The sequence below is a fragment of the Tarenaya hassleriana genome, unplaced genomic scaffold (assembly GCF_000463585.1).
Source record: "Tarenaya hassleriana unplaced genomic scaffold, ASM46358v1 Cleome5, whole genome shotgun sequence".
Taxonomy (NCBI): domain Eukaryota; kingdom Viridiplantae; phylum Streptophyta; class Magnoliopsida; order Brassicales; family Cleomaceae; genus Tarenaya; species Tarenaya hassleriana.
The window spans coordinates 455,267-482,494 of record NW_010967707.1 but is presented as its reverse complement, the minus strand read 5'-3'; the positions used below and the strand labels follow the sequence as shown (position 1 = coordinate 482,494).

Here is a 27,228-nt window from a genome sequence, read left to right as displayed (position 1 = left end):
CGCCCCCCGGCGGCCGACGACCGAGACGCCACCCATTGCGTGAGAGGTGGACAGCTACGGTGAGGGAAACGCAAATGCGACGCAAACGCAAACGCAAACGCTAATCGAGACTGCGTCATTTACCTCTGTCCGAACTGAAATCCCCGAATCCAAATCCTTATTTTTCAATACCCGTGAATCCGGATCCAAATCCGGATAATAGAATTTTTAAAACCGGATATCCGCGGGTACCCGCGTATTATGATTATAAATAATTATATCTTATATTTATATAACATTTTTATAAAATACAATTATTTTAGATGAAATAATTTCATATTTTTTTAATATTAATTCAAAAAAATTAAATTTATTATTATTTGTCTCTTATTATCTCTTTTGTCTTATATATTTTATCATAATTCATCAATTTTTATAAATATATCTTCATGTTTTAAAAATTTTATATATGAATATTGTTGTTTTTCTTAAATAAATCCGGATCCGGATATCCGCGAGTACCCGACTATTATTCCGGATACCCGTACCCCGGATACTCGTAAATACCAAATCCCGGATACAAATCTCATAGTTAAATACCCGAGCCTCCCGGATCCGAATCCAAATCTCTCGATTTTCCCGGGTATCCGACCCGTGCCCACCCCTATCCCCTAGGGTAATGGTTGGCTTCTGAGTTTCAATAATCGCATTTTTGTGACACGTCACAAAGACGAGGATCATTGGCAACTACGTGTCGTTTTTTAACGTGTTCCATTGGAAAGGCTTGGAAGCTGCTGGATCCTCCATGACTCCTCTCCACACTCTCTCCCTTTTCTGTATTATTTTATTTAGATTTTTCATATTCCAATTTTCTAAAATCACAAAAACAGAAACGTAATTAAATTAAATTAAAAATTGCCCCCGATTCCCAACAATCGAAATTGGCGACGGACTGGGTCATACAAAAAACGAGTTCCAAAAAAAAAATCAGATCGAAATTTCCCAGCTTTCCGCGATTTTACGACACCATCCCTGTTTGGTGTCTCGAGGGGTGTCCTGTTCTTTGTCCTGCAACCGGATTGGTTACCTTTCAACCGAAGTTGAATCCACCGGGAGGGACATCAGAACTGTTACCAAAATCGAAACCATCACCGCCATCATTGTTCTCCTCGCTAGCGTCATCCGACCAGTAAGTCTCCAGCATTTTCACGGCCTTCTCGTATATGTCGTTGTTGTCATGGCTCTGCAAATTCTCTATCTTCTCCAACCCATCTGCTTCTTCTATCATTTGCGCGTAAATATTATCTTCCCCTGTGTTCCCTAAGTTCCTCTCTGCTTCTCCCACTTTCAGTATGTTGTCTAGACCCTCCAAGCATACCGTTATGATCCTCGGATCCGGACAAACTAACAGATCACACATTGGTTTGATGCTTCCTTGGCTCACAAGATACCTACAAATGATACCCTTTTTCATGATTCTGTTTTTTTTTTCGGCTTATTTTTAGATTAGAAAAAAGAGTTATGAGGAGAGTAGTGTGTGTGTTTTACTTGATTTGCTCATGGGCTCCACCAGATGTGGCATTGGATATCGCCCATGCGGCTTCCTTCTTTATCTCGAATTCGGCGCTTTGGAGCAACTGGAGAAGAGGCGGAATAATGCCAGCTTGAATTACCGCCTGCGTAATTTCAAAGAGGCAATGTCTTAGGATTTGTAAGCCAACTCTTGTTTTATAGAACCATTATCGATTCCCTGTACTCACTTGTATCTGATTTGCATTGCCTGCTGTAATGTTTGAGATAGTCCAGCAAGTTTCTTTCTTTATACTCTTCTTGTAGTTATTTGTCAGGAGGTTCACGAGGTAAGGAAGGACTTGATTATCAAGAACCGCCTGAGAATGAGAAGGGGAAAAAAACAGACAGGATGATTATTTGATCAGATGAAGCAATCGAGTCATTCATACCATTGTACATGTATGCTTTGATAGTTACCTGGGTCTGCATATCATCTCCGGTAACGATGTTTCCAACCGTGCGAAGAGCAGGGATCACCACTGTTGGCGATTGATGACTAGCAGAGGAAGAAGAGACCGATTTCAGATGTTAAACAAGAAATGGAAGCAAATATTGTGCATGGAAATAATAATATCAGATCCTCACGTTAAGAGTTCAATGAGTCGGGGGACAACGCCTGCATCGATAACAGCTTGTATCTTGTCATTTGTACCATCTGAGAGGTATGACAGAGCCCAGCATGCGTCCGTCAAAACTTCTTCATCTTGTGAATGGACAAGGCGCTCGAGAACTGGTAAAGCCGGTTTTGTCTGCTCAACAACATGTCAGGAGAACACATAAGAATGGATTGCTTACGTAAAGGAAAAGCACTTAGATTGCACTAGTATTTGCCCATAGTGATAGTCTCTCATGCATGCAAACCTGCTCAAATGACGGCTGAGGCTTTCCTCTGCAGAAGTTTGATAACGTCCATGTGGCATTTCTCAGCATTGAAAGTTTCGAATGCTCATTAAACTGTGACAGAAGAGGTATCATGGCCCCATAGTTCAGGACAAGATCACGGCATTTTGGCGAGTCCCCAGCAACGTTTCCTAATGCCCAAACAGCCTACAGTCGATGGAAACAAAAAAGAAACAAACTTTAGAACGGTAACAGCTTCATCAACTATAATTAACTCATATCCAAAAATTTCTTATGGATCTATGAAGACGATCTTATAACAAAACGGAGATCAGAAATATACCTGTTCCCTGACATCGTCACTGGGAGAACCGAGAAGCTTGACGAATAATGGGACAGCCCCGTTATCCATAATGGACTTGGTATTCTCTGATGTCCCTGAAGCAATATTGGTGAGCGCCCATGCAGCCTCAAACTGAGGCACAACCAACAGCAAAAGCAAATCAAATAACACATAAAAAATGAAAGAAGGGAACGAATTCATGAATTCAAAATGCAGCAACAACCAACCTGAAGTTGGGGGAAGTCATCCCCTGAAAGAAACTGCACGATACGAGGAACAACACCAGATTGTATCACTTCATTGATTGGCGGATTGCGCTCTGCAATAAACGACAAAGTTTGAGGAATACCCGGGCCAAACTCTAAATGCCACATAAGGGGTGTCACATGAGACCCTGACCTATTGAAAGCAATTTCCGGATATGAGTTGTAGCTTGCAGTTGTCCATTCCGATCTTCAGACCAAACTGCAGCGACCAAGGTCGGCAGATTTTCTAGCTGCAATATGTTCAAAACCTCATAGAATTAAAATAAAAAAAGGATGCTCAAAACCCAGAGCATGGATGTCACTCGACATATGCGCTACTGGAATTTAGAATATTCTGTCTCCGATATGATACTTGAAAGATAGATATGGTGTACATGCTGACTGACTACACCGAGGGTTTCATGGTTCCAATTGAGATCTAAACCCTAGAACCTCCAAACATATCTTGTACTGCTAAGCTACATTCCGTATAATAATCTGAATAAGCAGGAGGTTCTCCATTCATGTCAATCAATCAATAATAAAACCATATGTTTCCCTCGGATCAAGATGTTCCAATGGAAGGGAACATAAGTAGGAGGAGATAACGATTTGATTGAATCTACCTTGTAAACGATTCAAATCGACTCCAAAACTAGACAATAAAGCAGTAAAACATGAAAAATTCAATAGAGAAGCGCAGAGCGCATACTTTATTTTCCGAAGAAAGAGACGACGGGAGCTCTTGCCGCTGCTGCGCCGCCGTGAGCCCCTCACGCCGCTTCTTCTGCAAGTTCTCCTCCCTCTTGTTCTTCCGGATCTCAACCATGTTATCCTCCCGTCTCCGGCGACCCTCGTCCGCGTCGACCGCGACCTTGTACCGGTTCCGGCGAACCTCCGTCCTCGCGCTCGGTCTGAGAGACATGGCTTCACCGATCAACAAAGGATTTCGGGCGAGATCAAACGACCGGAGATTGACGGTGACCGACAGAGACGACGAATGACTGCGAGTAGAAGACAGACAAAGAGTAAGAACAAGGGTTTCGGGGGTGATGCGACTATATATATAGGCTGCACTCGGGAGGTACGATTCAAGGCCTTCAAAGAAGTAGTACTACGAGAGTGGGCCTGGACTCGATGTTAATAACGAAATTGCCACGTATTTTGAATTTGAATCTTAACGTCTCCCACCTTTTCCTTGCAATAATAAAACACACCACCAATGATATTTTGTCATATTTTCTAATTTAATTAAAGAAAAAGATTATTCTATGAGGCCTTAAGCCCAACTAGAAAAGCCCAATTTTAGTCCATTTTAAACGGAAGAACAAGCCATTTTTTATTTTTTTTTCCTTTCAAATATTATTTTACATATCCAAATTAATAAGCAAGACCGAATAAATTCTCGGGCTTCGATGTGAAAATTATACACTAGTAAACGAATAAATAGATCATATATATGGTGATATTGGAAAATTTATTTATAATATTATAATAAATTTTTGTATGGTCGATTTAAAAATGGAATTAAAACTCATAATCGTAGACAGGTGAGAGAGAGAACACCAACTTAAGATTGTCTCAATAGTCAATACCACGCAACGCTCTCCAAAATCTCTCAAAAAGAGGAAAAATAATAATAATAAAAACCAAAAGCATTTGCCCTACCCCAAAAAATAAAAGCAAAATAATGTGCAAAAGGCCATTCCTTATATATTTTTTTCTGATTTTTATTTTGTAACGAAAACAAAATATATTTATGTAAAAATGTTAGAGCTCAAAGTTATTGATCTCTAAGAGCAAGTGATGTACATGAAATCCTTAAAAAATATATCCTAGCTAGAGAAAAAAAAATCTAAATAGCTTTGTAATAGACTCTTGGATATTGGAAATCTCCTTTTATTTTACGTTGATATTTTGGCCATTAGAATATATAGTTCTTTAACTTGAATGTAATTAAACAAAATAAAAAATAAAAATTACTAGAAAAGGTAACAAAAACTTAACTTGTACGTAAGAGAATGAGTCCAAACACAATAGAAAAAGGAATGCAATGCTCAGTAGATTTATAATAATAATAATGCAATGAACAATGATGAGGCCGCACTTTCTTCCAATTAAAGTTTCACATTTACTTCTCATTTGGTAAATCAATTCTCTTCTCTTTTCACTTTTTTCCGTATATATATAACATATCCACCATATATACATATATATATATATATATGTCCATATATAGTTTTTGAGTGTGTTTCTTAATTTCTCATCGATCTCTTCTTTCATAAAAAATATGTTGCCGAAAATGAAAGCAGGAGAAATCCGAGAAGAGAAGGGACGAGGTCAAGAAGAAAATGGCGAGGAGAAAACCGACGATCAAACCGGGAAATACCGGTTTGGAAGAGTACTCGCGTATAGAGCTTTGTCCGGTTCAGGTTCATCCCATGGCCGTCGGTTTGGGGACCAAAAGGTAAGAACCGGCGACGTTAAAACGGTTGAACCGAGTCGGCTCAGCCGGGTCTCCGTCGCCCATGATAATGACGATGGCGATTAATTAAGCTTATATATGTATTGATTAAAGAAATGGATGATGGAAGAAAAAAACAGAGGCTTATGTATTTCCGGCCTTGCCGATGTATTGCATATCTTTTTATAATTCGATAGTTCACCGAACCTTTGAACATATTCTATCACTGGGTGCATATGGGTTATGTATTGTATTATTATTACCAATACCACGTATTAAATATTGTAGTTGTTCGGTTCACAAATTAGCTTCTCTTCGTTTGCATCTATCTTTTTGTTGTAATATTAATTTCCTATAAAAACGAAGGTAGAACGATTTTTAAGTTAGTTAATTTCATATGGAATCTTTGGAAGGGCAAGTGAAGTCTAATGCAAAATTTCATGTTATACAAATATGAAGTATAATAATAATAATCATATATATATATATATAGTCGGATATGCATGCAATTAAAGGAGCGAATGTGTCTGGTTTGGTACAGAAATGGCACCCACAAAATTCAAAAGTGATATTGTGGAAGGGAATCATCTATTTCACAACATTTGGATGTTTCTATGTCTTCAAGGAATGGCACCACAGTTGTAGATTTACATATACATATATGTGTGTATAGTATATACTTTTTTGGTGTATATATATATACACGTTAGAAACCATCCCTTCGAATTCTACTGAAATTTTAAGACGAATTGAAAATGAAATTCACCGAAAGAGAAAACGATACAGATACAACCATGACGGCAACAAAACCTACTTGAAGACCAAAATATTATATAAAGAATCACAAAAACAAAATAAGATTTTCTAAATAATCTCCTTTCCCACGTTTCATTGGTGTTTTTTTTTTTCGCCCCATAATTTATTCAAAAGAAAAAAAAAAGAAATTTAAAGACAGACAAACCCGAGACCAAAAAAAAAAACAAAGACCCACAATTAAAAAGAACAAACCTTCCTCCCCAGATATAATGGACTCTCTTAACACACGGGACACGTACATGTATGCCTACGTGCATACATGCACATATATATATATATATATGTATGTGGATGTGTTTGTATATGTGAATGTGTACGTATATTTGTATGTGTATGTATATGCATGATGATGACTCTCTAGACCCGTTTGGCTTTGCAGCGCTCAGTGTATGCCTGGTTTTGCATCCTCATCTGCGCATAGAATTTGGCAATGAATTCCTCCGCTTTCACGTCGATCATATCATCCCCTCCCCCCACACCATAACCACCACGGCCATCATCATCATCATCGTCGTCGTCGTTATCATACTCATCATAATAATCTGGATATTCCATGTCACGGAGGGACATTGCAGATCCGTATCCCGAAATGCCGGAGGAAGACGAAGATGGAACCGTGAAACCCTCCAACGTCTCCGACAACTGCTCGATGACATCACCACCATCCTTAGCCGCCACCTCCTCCTCCTCCCCCGTCGCTTTCTTCCCCGGCAATGCCAGCATCGTAATATCAGACGACGGAATTATCGTAACACAGGCCGGATCTTTGTTCAGATGGCGTACGGATTGCACCAGCCGCCGCCAAAACCCAGGTTTGAAGGGTTTTCTTCTCCGGCGACGGAGCATAAACATGACGACCCTGATCATGTGCATTCCACGTGATCGTTTCTTCTCCTTCGCCGTGTCCTGATCCTCATCATTCTGATATTCTGCTATTTCCATGGCGGAGATTTGGTATCGGAGAAGACAGAAAGAGAGGAGGGGATGGAAGGGGAGCCCTGCAAGGAGCAGGGGGGAAAGATTCGGAAGGAGATCCCAAGGAGGAAAAGGCTGTGACCGATGCCTCTATTTATACGTAACGCATGATGGTGAGTTTTGTCTAGGGCTGTAAATGTAATTTTTAAAAGTTTAGGGGTCAAAGGTATAAGAATATATTTGTTTAGGGTGTGAAAGTCGAGCTGTCTCTCGAGAGTTTTACGTCATATGAATGAAGACAGTTGCGCGCTTTCGGCGATAGTTACGGGAAGGGAAGTAATTAAGAGCGAAAGACAGCCTAAACCATGAGTTAATTACTGCCTTTTTTATTGTTAATTACTTCATTTCATTTATTTTTGTTTTTTAAAAAACTCCCTAATATCGTTATAGGAATATTCTGTTCTATTTTTCAACATATGTACATATATATATATATATCATTGTTGAAAAATAAATTAAAGATTTGTGTGTGTACTTCTATGAAATCAATAGAAAACCAATTGTTATTATTATTATTATTATTATTATTATTATTATTATTTCAATTATTATTATATATATATAATATATTTGTGTGTGTTTATATATAAAAAATATTAAAATATGAAAGGCATAATGTATAAAATTGAATTTTACACATTAAAATCGCGAGCGGCCAAATTACAATAAGATGAGAAAATATTTTTAAAAATTAACAATTAATGGACAGAACAGATAGATAATTGAAGAAACCCTAAGTTACTTGCACGAAGATTTGGCACAAAACATGGTTCCATGCAATCTGCACTAAGTTCCAACCTGTTATTGATTTCCTCATGCATTTCACGTAAATAAAATAAACACACACACACACACACACATATATATATATATAATATTTCTTCAATTGGTCTGATCAAATATGCACATGTGTATGTGGCATTTTGTTTATGTGCGATTTATTTAAATATTCCACCGAAATATTGTTTCATACGCTTCGCATATGCCGAATGTATGTAGCTATGAATGTATGCCTCGATGATGAACGACATGCATGGGTGGGAAGTAGATTTTTGTGGTAACAACTGTATTTACTCTTTTATTATTCCTAATTTAGGGTTACCATTCCTATTTTGATTTGGGTTCGGGTTATTTTTTTTAATTTGTTTTCTCAATTTTGTAAACATCTTTTGATTCAACGAACGATATAGTTTTCCCGCCATATATATATATATATCGATTTACTTGATTTTGGCCGTGGTTATTTATAATTAATTAAAATTTTAGTTAATTAATAAGAAGATCACCAGAAATTCAAATTACCAATCATTATTAAATTCACGCAAAAAAAGTTAGTTTTCCCCCCTCAAATCCAATATCAAGACATCTAACATAAGTGGTTTGGGGGGAACTTAAATAACTGGGACAGCCGCAACAACAAAGATTGAATGAAAAAAAAAATTCACCAAAAAAAAAAGCAAAGATTGAATGAGACCTCAACCAACCTTCCCTGATGAGCTTAATATTATTAGATTTCTGCTTTTATAATTCTTATTTGTCTATAAAAAGGAAGCTTCTGAATAATCCTTTTAATTATCTCTTAATATTTAAGTCTAATGATCGGTCTTAATTATACAAAATAATTTAGATATTGACTCAAAATGATTGGGTATATTAGTATATCAAAAAGTATTATAATATTTTATTTTTACGAATGTATTAATATATCATCTGTACTCAAAACGAATTCGAACTTAAAGTTTAGAGATAGAGAGTATATTCCAAATCACTTGTCGATCCCATGATTAGTTTGGACTTTGATCCAGGATACTCGATTACCCAAAAAAAGATCGGTATTTCATTAGCAAAAGAATCAACACTTTGGTAATGCAATTAGTGTGGAAATAAATAACAGATAGAACAAGTTTTTTTCTTGGAATTCTTACATTAATTATGATTTTTTAAACCTAATTGTGATTTTTTTTCCTTTGAATTTCTAACATTAATTGCTGGACAAGTTTGTGTGATTATATTCTTAATTTGGTGATGGTCGGTCCGATTTCTTTATAATTATCATCTTAGATTAGTCAATGTGACACATCTGTCCTTTTCACATTTGGTATTTTCCATGTAATGTCCTCTAACATGAATTCTGTGGCACCTTTTATCTCATCAAAACAAAAGTCTTTTAAAAAAATGTTTTTTTTTTGGTAAATTTGTTTTTCAAATCAATATTTGCATAGAAACTAAACTTATTTTATCAAATGAAGACGGAGTGCTAAAATTAATAATCATATCTTTCATTTAATGATAAATAATGCAATATACCTTACATCATGAATTTTCAACATTAAGAGATAAATGCATATAATGACATGGTATGATCTTATTCCCATCTTTTGGACCCATGCATCATAGAGCTCTATATTCATGTCTTATATCTAGTCCTCTATATATGTTTGTGGAATATATATATATATATAGCGAATGAATGATCTGGGAATTTTTTTTATCCTAATAATAAGAGGTAAGGAGGCTCAAAAGCTGGAAATTATTGTGTTTTTTTTTTCTATTGTTTGTAGCCGAATACAGGTAAATATATAAAATAGAGCATAAGCAAACAAAAGAGTTTGATAATAAATAAATAAATAAATAAAATAAAACGAGGAATTACATATAAGGCCAGCTCAGATCATGGCCGCGTACAGCCGTGACAGCCCACTCTCTCCCTCTCTCTCCAACTTAATTCACATGAATTTCCATCTTTAATTATAAAGACAAATCGGCAATTATTTCTTTGTTTTATTCTTCAGAAAGATTAAAAACGATTTATGGCATATTTTTAAATGGTAAATACCTCATTTATTAAACATCCAGATGAAAGTCTTATATATATAAAGCTAAACGAAACGTACAGAAAAATCTTGTGGAGAAAACCGTAAAATAATATCTCTCCGCGTTTCCCAAACTGCAAACAGCAAGCAAAAGGCTATTTGCTTTGTGTGTATATATAAACAAGCGCACACCTCCAAGCAAACCCCAAAAAAAAAAAAAAAAAAAAAAAAAAAAAAAAACAGACAAGAAAAGACTTTTGTTGCTCATCGAGAACCCATCTCTAAAGTTTCCAACTTTAATTGTGTTTTCATCTCCAAAAGGAGTACCCAACATATACTTATATATATATACATATTGCAAAACCATATATATATATATATATATGGAAATGGGGAAGAAGAAAAACGGCAGCAGCAAAAGGGCATGGGGGATATTGAGGATGGCACTTCTATGGGCGAGAAAGGGAGGTGTTTTCAAGAGATGGACGTTGGTTGAGCTTCGTGGCTTAGTCCCCAAGTTTCTCAGAGCTTTGTCCCACCATCATCATCGTGGTCGCGATGACTATCTCTCCCGTTACGGAGAAAGGGAGCTTTCCTTCGACGAAACCCCAATCTTCCACGTCAAGATGCACCGCCCCTCTTCCATGAGGTTCCTCCTCCCTTGCATTTCCCCTCACGATATCGACTTTGATTACGATTTCCACGATGATGATGATGCCGCCGCCGCCGTGTCCTACGGCTACGACGACGACCGTTGTGACAAAAATCCCGATATCTGCGCGAAGGAGGAGGAAGAAAATGGGATTAATGCGAGGGCTGAGGAGTTCATTGCTAATTTCTATGAACAGATCAAGTTGCAGAGGCAGATCTCTTATTTGCAGTATCAAGAATCCAATTCCGATGGGCGAACATCGGTGTAAGGAGACTTCCCCTCCGGCGTTTTTCTGTAGATAATCAAGAGTGCTCAATTTTTTTTTTCATTTTTACTTTTTTCATACTTTCAATTTTGTGGAGTTTGATTTCTTTCCCCCTATATATATACATATATTTATATAAACAAATAAAAAAAAACACAACCTTTTGTTATTCATTCATCTTTACTCTTTCTGTGGAAAAAAATGATTTGGACGTATGCTAACATAGTACCAATATCGTGTAGCCCGGCGCATCACCTGAAAAAGTCTAAGCTGCTCAACTAAAAAATGGAAAAATCATGCGTATACAGTACGACGATGTCGGGCATCTTTGTCGGCCATTTATTGTTACTATTCCACACATATACATATACATATATATATATATATATCGTTCTTGATTATATTGGAAAGGTTCGGACTCTAAAATGTGGAAGGTTTAGGTGACATTAGAAAATTATACTGTATATTTATATGAACTAAAAAAACACAATACAATATGTGTGATGTACTAATGAAGAATCAAATGAACCCCCATTATTCACAAAAAAAAAAACGATGTAAAAAGACCGAACATGGAGAAGAGAGGACATGGGTGCCCATATCTGACTATACTATCCCCATGTGTATGAATATCTTAGTATCCGAAATATATGAAAAAAGGAGAGAATGCGAAGGAAGGAGAAAAAGGGAAAGACGACGAGAGAGGGGTATTATTGCGTACACTGTTCAAAATGCACAGAGGACTTTGAAGGGGAACCGTTCTGGTCAATACTCAAATGCTCCTCTAGCTGCCCCGTTGCAGCCATTATAAACCCTGCCATATTTTTTTTTTATAAATATAAAAAGGTGGTTAATTTTTATAAGCTTTGGATCTGACAAGAAGGAATTCCCTTCTGTTGTTGTTTCAAACGGGAGATTATTTTTTTATAAAAAAAAACTTGCCTAGAAATGGAGGTGAAGGCCTTGTGGGTCTGGATTTGAATTCCGGATGAAATTGCACCCCGACATAGAATGGATGCGTCGGAAGCTCCATAACCTGTTTCTTACACATTGGATCGCATTCCACCTGAAGAAAATAATGTATACGGTTCTTCTAGCAAGATATGGCTCTTACCTCGACTCGTTTTCCGGTTTCATCCTTCCCTACAAGTTTTAGACCTGCTTCTTCAAGTACCTTCACCACGTCTGGGTTCACCTGCAGCATCGAGTGCTCCGGTGTCATAATAATGATACCCCCCCCCCCTAAAGAAAATGTTTTCCAGACCAATAGAATCAAATAATTAAACCTCGTAACGATGGCGATGTCGTTCATCCACATAGTCTGTATTACCGTATCTGTAAAAGGCAGAAAAAAGATTTCACCATTTGTATGTGCTGAAGAAGAGTAAGAGAGACAAAAATAAAATCAAGCAATTACGCACAATTTAGAAGTGAGACAGTCGCGAGTCTGTAAGAGTGTCCGACGAGATCCTAATCTCATCGTGCTTCCCATATGAGTCCTTGAGCCCTGCGGTAAAAGAAAACGAGGATATTATGGGCTTCAGGCATAAGCCTCTGAATAAAGTTAAATGCGGCTTTCAGTTGGCATTACATACTTCCGGCATAAATATAACAACAGGATCAGGTGTCTGAGAGTCGAATTCAGTGCTATTTGCTCTTTCCTGACCCAAAACCTAAAACAAAAGTCAGAGGGCTCGGGTTAATATCAGGTAGAGAAAGATAGAATTTTCAAACTTTGTAGAAGTCTGTCTTACTCACAGATCTAGCAAACTCTATTATTGCTATCTGCATGCCCAAGCAAATCCCTAGATAAGGGACATTGTTCTCTCTTGCATAATTTGCGGCTAAAATCATTCCACTCACACCACGATCTCCAAAACCACCAGGAACCAGGATGCACTCTGCATTCTGCAAAAAGTTTAAACTTTCTAAATGAAGAGATTCTGCATGGTTATCGGGCATGGCTTTTTTTCTAGAAACATTAAGACCTCTAAATGTTTTGGGAAAAAAAAACCTTTACGCCAAATATATATGCAGAGAGAGCTTTTGTTGTTAAGTTAGCATCAATCAGAGAATTAGATGTGCATTGGAACCCTCTAAAGAAATTGAAAAGACCCCATAGACCAAGGAGGTACGTAAAGGTTATGCTGTAAAGTTCCAAGCATTATTTCACGTGCAGTGCAACAAGGTTTCATATACACTGGTGATAAGGGTTGCCATTTTAATAAGGTAAGCTGTGTCCAGAATCAGGTTATAATATTTTCTGTGCAATCCGGAGCAGCTATTGTAGAAGCAGTGAGAATCTTACCTTCAAGGTTTTCCAAGCAGCAGCATGTGCTTCTGGAGTCTGCGAGCAGAAAGTAAAGTATTACTACAACGGAGAAGTTGCATGTAGTACAGACAAAGAATGCAGAAAGTTTCAAAACAAAGAAAACCAGTAATTTTTACCGATTTTTCGCTTTCATCTTCAAGATCTGAAGCTGCAATCCATTCTACTTGTGGCTTTAATGAACATGCAATGCATGCATGCAAAAGGGCCTAAACAGAAGCAGATATATGAATAAGAGAGCCAGATACCAGTCGCAGAAACCCTATGCAATAAAACAAAGCAAAGTCTTCATCTCCAAATAAGAAATTTGAAAGAGCCAATCTCATGTACGGAAAACAATCATCTTGGCAGATAAAGAATGAAACTCTTAGTGTACCTTAACAACAGATAGGTAGGAATCTGTTAGGCCAACGTACTTCCCAACCATCGCAATTTTGACCTGCACTGACAGAAAGCAAGCTACATTAAATAAGAGAAATATATGCTCCACAACGTGTTACTTATGTTACTCCACAAGCATGCAAGTACTTACTGAATTTGTTAGATTATCAAAAGTCTCGGCCATGTTGGTCCAGCTATCCAGAGCAGGTGGTGAAGCAGTGCTGAAAAAGACTCACAAATTGTAAGCAACAAAAATCTACACGCCATTTAAAAAATCCAAGGCCTTAATATGGCACAGGAGCGTTCTTATAGCATCATGCCAAACAAAAATACTTTGACGACCTCCAGCATGGAAAAAAAGATGCAGCATATTGGACTTTAAAGGGTTGAGAATATAAGTTTACATTAGACAACTTGAACAGAATCCATATAGAGACTAACCTGAGTAGATTTAATTGTTTGAGAATCGAGAGATGCGCGTTTTGGTTCTGCGACAAGAATGCACATAAGAAAACAAGACTGTTCAAATTGCAATTTTCTTCTGTGATTGCTTTTAAGAGTCAAAAGATGCTAGAACATACCCGGAGTAGAAGAGGAATATGCCAAATGTTTGGGACATCATGGATATTCAGAATATTAGCAGCCTGTAAGAAAGCACAAAGTGGTATAAGATCACAGTTGCAACTAACATATACACCAAATAAAAATTCATGAAGCAAACTGCACGAGAGATCTACCGGCACATGGCAGAATTGAGATAGTTTTGCCTTTGTCGTGTCCAGTAATGGCTGCAAACACATAAGAGGGGTCAAACTCGGCGGCAAAATAATAACAATTAAAAGTGACCAACTAAAACTGAGAATACTTCCTAAATGCAACTCAATCCATTGTAAGATATGCAGGATACAGTTGAATTTTAAGAATAGAAAAATCCATATTTGCGAGAATTCAGTGTGTTGCTTCAACTATGACAACGAGGAGCTCCAATGGCAGCATAGAAGACATATAGGATACTAATGTGCAAACAAATAATGATCTAAAATGTGAATCATGTCTTCAAGACATGCTTTGCACGATACCTGAGCAGAGCGACATGCCAAAAGGTGAGGGGTCAAGCCCAAAGCTCTTAGTTCTCGGACACTGTGCTGGGTTGGCTTTGTTTTCTGCATGAAAGAGGAGAAACAAAGTTCGATCTAATGAGATAATAAAGATTTATCTAATGAGATAACAAAGATTTTAAAACGAGATAACAAAGATTTCAAAAGTTTGAGCATTTATCTAAATACGGCAACCTACCTGCTCCCCAACAACACCCAAAACAGGAATCAGGCTCACATGAATGAGGCAGAAATTTTCTTGTCCTGGGGAAGAAAGCGGAATCAATGTAAACAAGAACCGATATAATCAACTACTGAAGAAAGCATGCCTGACCCTGAATTTTGAAGGCTTGCCAAGTGACTTTAAGCAATGAATTATAATATAGAGAAAGATCCTCTTACAAGAATGTCACTCACATGGGAAAGCTTTGTTTCCAAAAGAGGGATAAGATTCACATGCTTACCAACAGAAAATGATAATTGTCTCAAGGCCTCGATAAATGGCATGGATTCTATGTCACCTGTGAAATGCGAAAATAAACATGAATTTTCAACATTATACCAATAGAGAGGCACCAGCTAGAAGCTGTATGACACTAAAATGTTATTACCAACAGTCCCTCCCAACTCAATAACACAAATATCAGGCGGGCTTTCCTTTCCATCAACAGGAATTAGAGAGACTGAGGCAATCCAATCCTTAATTGCGTCTGTAATGTGTGGAACAACCTAAGATTCATTTAAGCAGGAAACTGTAAGTTCCGAATTAACCACACATACAAGCACGGCTGACCAATTCATACACCAATCAGTACCTGAACAGTCTTCCCAAGGTAGTCCCCTCTTCTTTCCTTCTCAAGAACAGACTAAAGACAAAGTTATAAACATTAATCATGTACATGAACTAGTTGACCTTGCAACAAAAGAAATTTACTGCTATATTTCATCAAAAAATGAACTACCTGATATATCTTCCCGGTAGTTATGTTATTATCTTTGGTCAGTGTCAAGTCCAGAAATCTCTCGTAGTTTCCCAAATCTAAATCAACCTTCGGAAAGAAGGCAGAGGATACAAAAACAACCAGTTTGTTTATACACTACTATGAAGCATTCCAATGCTTTATGCACAAATGTAAAGAACAAGAAAGAGCATTGAAGAAACCTCTCCACCATCATCAAGTACGAAAACCTCTCCATGCTCAAAGGGGGACATGGTACCAGCATCGGTGTTTAAATACGGGTCTGCAGAGATGCGAGGAGAAAATTCACCAAAATCAAAATTCAGTAAACAGCATTGAGAATATCAATTAAAGCACCTCCCAAACCTGAAAAGAACATCATAGAATCAACAGCCCCTAGAATTTAAATGAAACTTCTGTAATGCTAGGTATATTACAAGATGCATGCACGAATAATACAAAGGCCTGTTGCAAAAAAAAAACCCTAAGAAAGTCGATACAAAGGAAACAAAAATAATTTTAGATGGAAATCCGTGTAGAATTCCAACTAGAACCATTTCTGGTAAGCAAAAGGTTACACGAATCCATCGACAATGGTCCTAAAATTCTAACCAGACCAGGAATGTCCAAAACATATCTGATCGTCAAACAGAGAAGGGTATCATGAACTGAGAAGGCTTAGATCTCAATCGGTTCTGAATCCGGAGCAACAACTGCAATTCGCTAACTCAATCGAGAAATTCGCCGCTTATCAGCCACTTTAATTCCGATATTACATCAAAACAGTCGTAAACAAGAAAACGAGCAGATCAATGGAACAAAAAAAACACCAGATAAGAGATCGTCACCGATTTTAATGGAAGTAACTTGTAGACCGCACGCTTTGAGCACGACGCCGATACTACTGGCAGTAACTCCTTTGCCGAGTCCGCTCACCACTCCTCCGGTCACCAGCACGTACTTCATCCTCTCAATTTCTTCACCGCCTCTTCTGCAAATCGTCGATCTAAATGCAGACTATTGTTTGAAGAAGACGTAAGCCAAGTGTTTGTATCAATGCCTGAGTGGGAACCACCAGAGCGAATCCGATTTTTTCTTTTTTCTTTTTTCTTTTTTCTTTTGTTGGGGAACGAGATGCGAACGGGAGAAAATTGCAACGGCAACCCGAGTCCCGACTCCGTGTACCCCTCGGACTTAACCTCCAATGACACGGTTCCACGTGTCAAAAGCTTTTTAAAACCTCTGCTTGAAAGGATCCCGTTCAAAGAAAATGTACGACTTGAATAATCTATGATGGAGATTTTTTTGGGAATAAAGTGACAAGACCATGTGTAATAAGTGGGTCCAATCTTTTCTCTGCCGCAATTTGATTTGATGTGATAATAGCTCTATTCATGTCATAATACTGTAGTTAAGGATTTTTATGCACCACTCTCGTGTAGTCCTCGTGTTTCTCACCTATGCAGCCTATGGATGGATACTCACTAATCATATCCATAATAAAGTGAGGATAAATATTTTTCACTTACAATTACAAAGACAGCCGAAACAAATACGAGGGAAAGATTTTGGGCTTCATATCTCTATGTTGACCACCTGCCACTTCGGCCCATTTTATCTATCCGTCGGCCCAATAAGGCCCACACAATATCAGGGCGTCATCCGTAGCAAAACGAGCCAGGCACGTGCGAGCACGTCTCTTCGTTGTACCCGCACTGACATCACGTGCAGTGCCCCAGGCGGTTGCAGAGTGATTTGGGGTTTTTAGCTTCAACTGTACCCTCATCTTCCCCTTCTATTTACCCAATTGCCATCCTCGGCGTTTACCATTTTTACCCCTCACCCTCTGGCTCGGTAGCAGTGGCAGTTTGGTCGTTTTCTCGAGAACTCGGATGGAGAGAGAGCTCTATTGATTGACATTATAAATCAAAACCAGAGCATGCAACTATTTTTTTTATTCTATCTGCCGCTTCTCATATGTTAGCTTCCCCCTCGCTCAATCTACGCTGCCAACAATAATTAATTGCGTGTTGCAGAAGCTATATCTTCTTCTTTCCCGATGGTCAACCTCCAAAACCCTAGCGATGGTGGTGACCTACTTCAACCAGATTCGCCAAGTCACAGCGACGATCTCGAATTCTCTTCCTCCGCATGCTCCACGCCGTTCGTCAGCGCACCTTCCAGCCCCGAGTGCGGATCACCACATGCAGCAGCGGTGATATCCGGAGGATGCTTCTTCAGCGCTCCGGCGAGCCCCATGCACTACGCGCTGACCTCCTCTCCTTCAGCCACGTGTCCTCCGGAGCCGCAGCGAGTGGCAGCTTCGTCGCTGTTCGAGTTCGAATTCGAGTTCTCATCTCGGTTCTCCGAGAGCGGAGATTTCACCATCGGATCCATGAGCTCGGCCGACGAGCTGTTCCTCAATGGTCATATTCGGCCGATGAAGTTATCGTCTCACTTGGAGAGGCAGCAGATCTTGGCTCCACTGGCGGATACCGAAGGCGACAATGATGGCGAGTCGATCGAGCGAGGTAGAGATCTAAAGCTTCAGAGCAGATCTCTGCACAGAACGGCCCGATCTCTGTCACCATTTCGTAGCGCTGCGTTGCAGAGGCCAGAAGAGGAGAATCACAGCGTCAGAGACCGGAAGGAGACAATGCCGGAAAACGATGATATGGCGCCGGGAGGTGGAACGACGCCGTCGTCTTTAGCCTCTTCTTCTTCGTCACGGTCATCCTCTTCCGGGAGAAACTCGAAGAAATGGATATCCCTGAAGGAGTTCCTTCACAGAAGCAAAAGCGAAGGGAGAAACAACGAGAAAGAGAAGTTCTGGTCCTCCGTGGTGTTTTCTCCATCCAAAGAGAAGAAACTCTCTGGAAACACCAATAATGCCAAGGAGATCGACAAGCAGAAACCGAAGCAGAGAGAGAAGAAGAAGGAAAGCAAACAACCTAGGAAGTCTCCGGCGGCGAAACGGGGGGTGCAGGTGTCGGCGCACGAGCTGCATTACACGACGAATCGAGCTCAGGCGGAGGAGATGAAGAAACGGACCTACCTTCCGTACAGGCAGGGTTTGTTTGGTTGCTTAGGGTTCAGCTCCAAAGGCTACAGTACGGTCAATGGGCTTGCCAAAACCCTGAGCCCAGTCTCTTCAACATAAGCTCAGCATCACTGCCGCAGCCCAGAGTCCAAATGTAATCCAAACTTATATACCTATGTACGTCTCTGGATGTTGTTGGCAGGTTCACCTTAGTTTGTATAATTCGGATTTTATTACTTCTCGTATATATAAGCAAAGCAAAGGCTCATTGGGTTCATCGATCGTTCAAGGCCCATTGGGCCTATCTAATCCAAATCGGGCCGACATTGGAAATTTCAATTTTACTTTTTTCATTTTTTTAATCCCCGACCGATCATCAGAAGCATCACTTATTTGCGGTCAAAAGTTTTCACATGTTCATAATCATGGGATTGGATATGGAAAATGGAAAACCACTTAGACTATATGTCATTAATTTGGTCAAAACTAAAAAGATGTAATATCACGGATGCATAGTTTATATATTAATATATTGAGACATATATTAATTTGGATTCGTATATCATAGATGCATGAATCTGATCTTCCTCCATATAATTAAAAAATAACTATAACATGCATGTTCTGCCAAATTTGCAATCTATTTGATAGGTAGATGCAGTAATTATGACATTGACTCGTTTATGGGATTGGATGTGAAAATGGAAAACCGCTTAGATTAACATTTATATTAATTTGGTCAAGACTAAAACGAGATAAGGTCCTGCTTCTTTCTTTTATTTTCATTTAGAAAGGGGCAAAAATAACACATTTAAAAGGTTGCCTTGGCGATCTGTACGGCTAACAAGTTGTTTTCTTATATATTTTCCCTCTTCTCTACTCTAAACCTTTCGTCGAAAAGAAAATCCATCGATTCAAATTTTTTGTTTTTAAAAAATTTATTTTCCCTTGAAGAACATTATTGTTAAGAACCCAAAAGACATTGCTGAAGGAGGAAACATAAGAAGATGGATACTTTGTGTTTGAATACGGGCATACACGGCGTCGTTCCGCCAATCATCGGGTCTAGCGGTTGCGGCGGAGTGTTCGAGATCCGAGCAAGCTCCGTCGGGCAATCCACGACGGATAAACCGGCGACACCGTCCCAAAAAACAGGGCCATTGAGGTTCTCGTTCAAGTACCCATTGACGCCTTTATGGTCCGAAGCCCGACAGCGGAGCGGGCTGGCTGTCGACGACGCCGTTTTGGCGGATTCCGGTGACTCTGGGAGGCCTGACGTGGACGGGAAGGGGAAGAACAACGCGTCGGTGGAGGCAGAGGAACAAAAATGGAATTGGGTTTTGAAGATGATGCACGTCCAGTCTACGTGGAAGGACGGCGAGAAGAAAAACAACGTCGATGAGGAAGAACAAGAAGAGGAAATAGACGGCGCCTTAACGTGCGTCGATGATGAGGGATGTAATGAATGCTCAAGTGATGATGATGATGATGACGACGACGACGATGATGAGAATAAATTTCAGTTTGATAGAGAATCGTTTTCGAGATTGCTGAAAACGGTTTCCTTAAACGAAGCGAAACTCTATGCCCAGTTGTCGTATTTGGGTAACTTGGCTTATTCAATCTCGAAAATCAAGGTTGGTACTTTGTAAATTCCGTTCATTCCTCGTACCTTGGCGACATATCCAACTTTTTCTAAGGTTTATGACCCTAAACCTCTTACGTAATAATACTAACGAAGTTTAGGACTAAAGATCCGATTTTTTCCCAACCAAAGTCTTGAACTTTTTTTAGTTTTCTTGTTCCGAGGACTTTGTGCTTTTGTCTCTGCATAGTGATTTAGGGTTTAGGGCTTTGACGATAAAAAGGAGGAATTTCATCATCTGTTAACCTCTTCATCGTTTTTGTTATTTACACAGCCGGCGAATCTCTTGAAGTATCACGGCCTGAGATTTGTAACTTCATCGGTTGAGAAAAGAGGAGTTGCACTGAAAACTGAGAAAATGGAGGTTTCAGCTGAGACCCAACAAGACAAGGCTGCGTCAAGGGAGGAAGACGCTGAATCCAACGAACAGGACAACACAGGTTACAGAATCAATGTTGCTGCTGCAGCATCGTACTTGAAGACTCAGACAAAGGGCATTCTCCCTTTGAAATCTTCAGACAGAAAGAGTTCAACCCTAAACAGTGAAAATGCTCAAAGTTTGGGAAATATGGATCTACTGGATCATGGTGTAGCTTCTCTAATGACCACAACCAACTCAGTGACTGCCGTTGTGGCTGCCGAGGAAGACGTGAAACATGCAGTTGCAGATGATTTGAAATCAAACCATTCGTCGCCCTGTGACTGGTTTATATGCGACGATGATCACAGTCACACGAGATTCTTCGTGATTCAGGTAAGGATATGGACGGTTTCTATATACCGTTTCCTTTTTCCTCCGTCCTCTGAGCTAAAGGAATTGTAAAAAATCTTGTAGGGTTCTGAATCGTTGGCCTCGTGGCAGGCAAACTTACTGATTGAGCCTATCGAATTCGAGGTAATGCCTTATATCCTCGCTGCAGTTTGTGGAATTAGTACGAGTTTACGAGTCCTTTTTTTCTGAAAAATCTGTTCTGATTCTGCCTTAGGGGTTTGACGTCCTCGTCCACAGGGGCATATACGAGGCCGCGAAAGGGATGTATGAGCAAATGTTACCCGACATCCGAGCTCATTTCAAATCCCATGGAAACCGTTCTAAATTCCGTTTCACCGGCCATTCTTTGGGCGGAAGCTTGTCGCTTTTACTGAACCTCATGTTGTTTATTCGAGGAGAAGTACCGCCGGCTTCCCTACTCCCCGTTATAACGTTCGGTGCACCGTTCATAATGTGTGGAGGTGATCGTCTTCTCGGTAAACTCGGGCTGCCTAAGAGCTACGTTCAGGCTATCACACTGCACCGAGACATTGTTCCGAGGGTGTTTTCTTGTAGCATTCCAGAACATGTCACTAAGCTCATGAAAGCCGTCAATGGAAACTTCCGGAATCTTCCTTGCCTTAACAAACAGGTACATTTTCGCGTAATTGTCTTCTCCCTCGAAACATGATAACTTCGCGGTCACGCTATGTTCTTTTCGTAGAGCGTGTTGTATGTCCCGACGGGCGAGTTCTTGATTCTACAACCGGACGAGAAGTTCTCTCCCGGACACGACCTCCTCCCTCCTGGAAGCGGTCTATATGTCCTAAAGAGCGAGTTTTCGGACACGGAAATCGCGGAGGAACAGCTAAGATCCGCACAAATGGTCTTCCTAAACACTCCACACCCCCTGGAGATCCTCAGCGACAAATCCGCATACGGGTCGCGAGGAACCGTCCACCGTGACCACGACATGAACTCTTACCTCAAATCCTTGAAGAGAGTCATAAGGAAAGAAGTGAACCGTGTGAGGAAGGCGAAGAGAGAGCAGAGACGCAGTCTCTGGTGGCCAATCCTGGTGTTTCGCGACCGAGTCAACTCGGGGATAAGGCAGCAGATGAACGGTCAGGATTTCTCTGGGATGGTGAAGGCTGGGAGAGAATCGGTGGCACGGTTCAATAGACTCGTGCCGTCTCATCATATGCATTTGGTCACCGCCCTCCTTTTTCGGGCCAAGTCGACGGTTCTCGGTATGTGTGTAAAATGGACGGACCGGACCGGCTCGACCCGGTAAGATTTTGGGTTTATATTTGAGGGCCTGAACCCTCCATAGGGTGTCTAGCGGGTCAGTTTTTCTTTCCCGAATAAAAATCATATTTTTTCATAATCGTAATTATAAGAAGTAACGTAATTAAAAATTTACACATAAAAAGTCAGTAAAATATCTTTAAAATAAAAATATAAAAAAATAATTAATTTAAAAACTACAAAAACATTAAAAGAAAACAAAATTTTCATTGACAATTTTAGTCCATATATAAATTTATTGATGCTCCACAGTATGTTCAGATCACTGGGCCTGCGGTCTGAAAACCCAAAATCCTAAAGAACCTGTACTTTTAGGCCTTCTCTATCCAAATCGGGCCCAAATTGAAAAAATCTTTTTTACATTTTAACTACCGATCATTGGAAGAATCACTTATTTGCCCTCAAAACTTTTTATATGTTCAATCGCAACCCTCAGATGATTGGCCAGCTCGATTCCAAGTAATTCTACCTTCGGTAGTAGCTGCACGACTATTCAAATTAGAACGATCCTCGCCTAATCTTCATCCGTGTATCTGTCTCTTTCATATCAAAACAATATAACATACTTTATTGTTGAAGAAAAATAAACAAAAAAAGTTTATATGTATCCAATTTTGGATGGTTGAACCAGTAAAAAATGGAAAAAAACAAAACTCTTTTACGAATTTTCATTTAAGATAGCAAATATTTACATAGATTTTTTTTTATCTTTTGAAAGTTGTAATTGAGCCAAATGTTTAGTTTGGTAAATTTTCACAAAAAATATTTTATATGCAAATTTGAAATAGGTGATGCATGGTGAGATAATAATAAAAACTATAAGATAGTTAGATGCGGTAATTGTGATATTAACTCGGTCATGGGATTGGATATGAGAATGGAAAATCACTTGGGTTTTATAAAGAGAGAGACGCAAGCGCGTGAGCCTTCTTCCGACAAAACGGGGAAAGAGGACAAATATCTAGTAGGCGACAACACAAAATCCTTGGGACACGTCACATGTTTTTATCTAAAGACGGAATAAAACATCCGACGTGGCATTCCTCCTCCGAAATTATCGATGCAAAAAAGTAATACATTTATTCTTTTTTTAAAAAAAATATTAATTTAAATATCATTCGAAGAAACTCCCATTTAGTCATAAGAGTCATATGGAATTTGTTCCCACCCCAAGCGGTGCGGTGGGTCCCGCGTGGGGTTACACGCATTCCATGGATAAACTCCCTGCTCTTTGGTATACGTATATCGATCCACGCGACAACGATGGTATACGTGGGGTGGTGAATTTGATTTTTATTTATTTATTTATTCGTTCTCTCGATCGATTAAAATATATATTAAAAATACTAAAAAGAGAAAAAGTCCCGTTTCTCTCTTTTGTTCTTCCATTAAAGAAGGGGCAAAAAATAAGACATTTAAAAAGGTTGCCTTGGCGATCTGTGCGGCCAACAAGATTTTTTCTTCTAAATTTTCTCTTTTTTGTGTTCTAAATTTTCTGTCCAAATACAATTCATTGATTCAAAGATTTTTTTTTCTTTTCTTTTTTTATCGTGAAGAACATTATTTTGAAGGACCCAGAAGACTGCTGAAGGAAGAAACGTAAAAAAGATGGATACTTTGTGTTTGAATACGGGCATACACGGCGTCGTTCCACCAATCATGGCGGCTGGCGGCGGCGGCGGAGTGGTCGAGATCCGAGCGAGCGCCGTCGGGCAATCTACAACGGATAAACCGGCGGCACAGTCGCAAAAAAGAGGGCCATTTGGGTTCTCGTTCAAGTACCCATTGACGCCTTTCTGGTCCGGAGGAGGAGCCAAGCCTCGGCGACGGAGCGGGCTGGCTGTCGATGGCGCCGTTTTACTGGATTCCGGAGATTCGAGGAGGCCTATCGTGGAGGAGGAGGGAGATAGCGACTCGTCGGTGGAGCCAGAAGGGCAAAACGGGAATTGGGTTTTGAAGATCCTGCACGTCAATTCTACGTGGAGGGACGACGAGAAGAAGAACAACGGCGACGAGGTAGAGGAGGAGGAAGAACAAGAAGAGGGAGTAGACGACGCCGTATCGTGCGTTGATGATGGTGATGGATGCGATGTATGTTCAATTGATGATGATGATGATGACGATAAAGAGAAGAAATTTCAGTTTGATAGAGAATCGTTTTCGAGATTGCTGAAGAGGGTTTCGTTAAACGAAGCGAAACTCTATGCCCAGTTGTCGTATTTGGGTAGCTTGGCTTATTCAGTATCGAAAATCAAGGTTAGTACTTTGTAAATTCCATTTACTCCTCGTACCTCGTCGGCTTATTCAACCTTTTTCCGTCGTGGGTTTGTTTCTTCTCCATTAGATCTTTGGATTGGGTTCCGGAAATAGGTTAGAGATTAGAATCTTTTAATCCTCAGACAGTTTGGGTTTGGAAGATTTCTAAGGTTTATCTCACAGTCTATGACCCTAAACCTCTAATAGTGACATGATTTGCGTAGTTTAGATCTAAAGATTCGATTTTCACAACCAAATTCTTGAACTTTGTTTGGATTTCTCGATGCAAGGGTTTCAATCAATTCCGAGGACTTGGCGTTTTTGTCTCTGCATCGTGATTTTTGGTAGCGCTTTGACAATCCAAGGAGGAATTTCATCTGCTAATTCTTCATCGTTTTTATTATTTACACAGCCGGCGAATCTCTTGAAGTATCACGGCCTGAGATTTGTAACTTCCTCGGCTGAGAAAATGGAGGTTTCAGCTGAGACCCAACAAGACAAGACCGCGCCACGGGAGGAATTAGCTGAATCCAAAGAACAAGACAACACAGGTTACAGAATCAATGTTGCTGCTGCAGCATCGTACTTGAAGCTTCAGACAGAGGGCATTCTCCCTTTCAAATCTTCAGACAGAAAGAGTTCAACCCTGAACAGTGAAAATGCTCTAAGATTCGGAAATATGGATATGCTGGATCATGATGTTGCTTCTCTAATGACCACAACCAACTCAGTGACTGCCGTTGTGGCTGCCGAGGAAGACGTGAAACAGGCAGTTGCAGATGATTTGAAATCAACCCATTCGTCGCCCTGTGACTGGTTTATATGCGACGATGATCACAGTCACACGAGATTCTTTGTGATTCAGGTAAGGATATGGACGGTTTCTATATCCTGTTTCTTTTTTCTTCATGTTCTCTGAGCTAATGGAAACGTAAAAATCTTGTAGGGTTCTGAATCATTTGCCTCGTGGCAAGCAAACTTGTTGTTTGAGCCTATCGAGTTCGAGGTAATGTCTTTTATGGTTACTGCAGTTTCTGGAATTAGTACGAGTTTACGAGTCTCTTTTTCTGAAAATCTGTTCTGATTCTGTCTTAGGGGTTTGACATCCTCGTTCACAGAGGCATATATGAGGCTGCAAAAGGGATGTATGAGCAAATGCTACCTGAAGTCCGAGCTCATTTCAAATCCCATGGAAACCTTTCTAAATTCCGTTTCACCGGCCATTCTTTGGGCGGAAGCTTGTCACTTTTACTGAACCTCATGTTGCTGATTCGAGGAGAAGTACCACCGGCTTCCCTACTTCCCGTTATAACGTTTGGTGCACCGTTCATAATGTGTGGAGGTGATCGTCTTCTCAGTAAACTCGGATTGCCTAAGAGCTACGTTCAGGCTATCACGATGCACCGAGACATTGTTCCGAGGGCGTTTTCTTGTCGTTATCCAGAACATGTCACCAAGTTCCTGAAAGCCGTCAATGTAAACTTCCGGAATCTTCCTTGTCTTAACAAGCAGGTACATTTTCGCACAGTTGCGTGTTCTCCTTGGGCAATAGTCTCGATGAAAAGCATGATAACTCACGGTTACTTTCTGTTCTTTCCGCAGAGCGTGTTGTATGTTCCCATGGGCGAGCTCTTGATTCTACAACCTGACGAGAAGTTCTCTCCTGGACACGATCTCCTTCCTTTCGGAAGCGGTCTATATGTCCTAAAGGGCGAGATTTCAGACATTGAAGCTGCCGAAAAACAGCTAAGATCCGCGCAGACGATCTTCCTGGACTCTCCACACCCTTTGGAGATCCTCAGTGACAGATCCGCATACGGGTCGGGAGGAACCATTCAACGTGACCACGACATGAACTCTTACCTCAAATCCGTGAGGAGTGTCATAAGGAAAGAAGTGAACCGTGTAAGGAAGGCGAAGAGGGAGCAGAGGCGCAGTCTCTGGTGGCCAATCATGGTGACTCGGGACCGAGTGAACTCAGGGATGGGTCAGCCAATGAACGGTCAGGATTTCTCCGGAATGTTGAAGTCCGGGAGAGAATCGGTGAGACGGTTCAGTAGACTCGTGGCGTCTCAACATATGCATTTGATCGTCGTCCTCTTGTTTCCCGTTAAGCTGATGTTTCTCGGAGCAGACTGACGTGTTTTAGTTAACCGGGCGGGTATTCATCGTGATTACCGGTTCAGACCGGGCGGTATGACCGGTTTAGCTGATTCTTTATTCATATCATTGCTCGCGATTAGAAACATTGCTTAGACAAAAAAAAAACAAATTATATAAGTATCAAATACTCTCAATTATTGGCGATACATTATATTTGTCATTAAAGTGTAATAATGGTTGTTGAAGTTGATGTTAAAAGATATTTTTATGTCGGGACGGTGTTTGTGGACGTAAACTAAACGCATCGTTTTGAACATTAAAGATCTTTTAGGCCGTTTGAATAAAATCTCAAAATGTCCCGTCAGGGAATTTCAATGTTACAGTTTCGTAACAAA

General features: G+C 39.9%; 6 protein-coding genes across 7 annotated transcripts; 3 read left to right on the top strand and 3 right to left on the bottom strand.

Annotated features, from left to right (window-relative positions):
• Positions 1-859: 859 nt before the first annotated feature.
• On the bottom strand, positions 860-4,017 carry LOC104825950 (importin subunit alpha-3-like). Its single transcript, XM_010558407.1, has 10 exons — positions 3,692-4,017; positions 3,134-3,230; positions 2,962-3,053; positions 2,735-2,866; positions 2,413-2,598; positions 2,137-2,300; positions 1,969-2,047; positions 1,740-1,868; positions 1,528-1,655; positions 860-1,430 (listed from the first exon to the last, which is right to left on the bottom strand). The coding sequence occupies exons 1-10, from the start codon at positions 3,902-3,904 to the stop codon at positions 1,070-1,072; spliced, it is 1,581 nt and encodes a 526-aa protein (XP_010556709.1). The 5' UTR covers positions 3,905-4,017; the 3' UTR covers positions 860-1,069.
• A 2,237-nt stretch (positions 4,018-6,254) lies between these two features.
• LOC104825949 lies at positions 6,255-7,313 on the bottom strand. Its single transcript, XM_010558406.2, has one exon. It carries the CDS (start codon positions 7,199-7,201, stop codon positions 6,617-6,619), a length of 585 nt encoding a protein of 194 aa, XP_010556708.1. The 5' UTR covers positions 7,202-7,313; the 3' UTR covers positions 6,255-6,616.
• Positions 7,314-10,454: 3,141 nt separating this feature from the next.
• LOC104825947 (CTP synthase-like) lies at positions 10,455-16,851 on the bottom strand. The gene is made up of 23 exons (XM_019204031.1): positions 16,579-16,851; positions 15,934-16,013; positions 15,734-15,820; positions 15,587-15,637; positions 15,383-15,500; positions 15,236-15,292; positions 14,971-15,035; positions 14,754-14,837; positions 14,412-14,462; positions 14,256-14,318; positions 14,116-14,162; positions 13,826-13,895; positions 13,670-13,732; positions 13,413-13,502; positions 13,273-13,311; positions 12,723-12,872; positions 12,560-12,637; positions 12,386-12,471; positions 12,251-12,299; positions 12,079-12,159; positions 11,907-12,000; positions 11,686-11,778; positions 10,455-10,822 (listed from the first exon to the last, which is right to left on the bottom strand). The coding sequence occupies exons 1-23, from the start codon at positions 16,694-16,696 to the stop codon at positions 10,554-10,556; spliced, it is 1,983 nt and encodes a 660-aa protein (XP_019059576.1). The 5' UTR covers positions 16,697-16,851; the 3' UTR covers positions 10,455-10,553.
• A 409-nt stretch (positions 16,852-17,260) lies between these two features.
• LOC104825946 lies at positions 17,261-19,047 on the top strand. The gene has a single exon (XM_010558403.1). The coding sequence runs from the start codon at positions 17,790-17,792 to the stop codon at positions 18,888-18,890; it is 1,101 nt and encodes a 366-aa protein (XP_010556705.1). The 5' UTR covers positions 17,261-17,789; the 3' UTR covers positions 18,891-19,047.
• A 595-nt stretch (positions 19,048-19,642) lies between these two features.
• LOC104825945 lies at positions 19,643-22,517 on the top strand. Its single transcript, XM_010558402.2, has 5 exons — positions 19,643-20,407; positions 20,690-21,169; positions 21,251-21,310; positions 21,402-21,818; positions 21,891-22,517. The coding sequence occupies exons 1-5, from the start codon at positions 19,778-19,780 to the stop codon at positions 22,458-22,460; spliced, it is 2,157 nt and encodes a 718-aa protein (XP_010556704.1). The 5' UTR covers positions 19,643-19,777; the 3' UTR covers positions 22,461-22,517.
• Positions 22,518-23,848: 1,331 nt separating this feature from the next.
• Positions 23,849-27,105, top strand: LOC104825944. 2 transcript variants are annotated; one of them, XM_010558400.2, is made up of 6 exons: positions 23,849-23,897; positions 24,031-24,730; positions 25,143-25,595; positions 25,677-25,736; positions 25,826-26,242; positions 26,333-27,105. In XM_010558400.2, the coding sequence occupies exons 2-6, from the start codon at positions 24,083-24,085 to the stop codon at positions 26,867-26,869; spliced, it is 2,115 nt and encodes a 704-aa protein (XP_010556702.1). In that variant the 5' UTR covers positions 23,849-23,897; positions 24,031-24,082; the 3' UTR covers positions 26,870-27,105. The 2 variants fall into 2 exon arrangements, with proteins under 2 accessions (XP_010556702.1, XP_010556701.1); XM_010558399.1 differs by lacking the exon at positions 23,849-23,897 and having other exon boundaries at positions 23,904-24,730.
• The last annotated feature ends 123 nt before the right edge of the window (positions 27,106-27,228 follow it).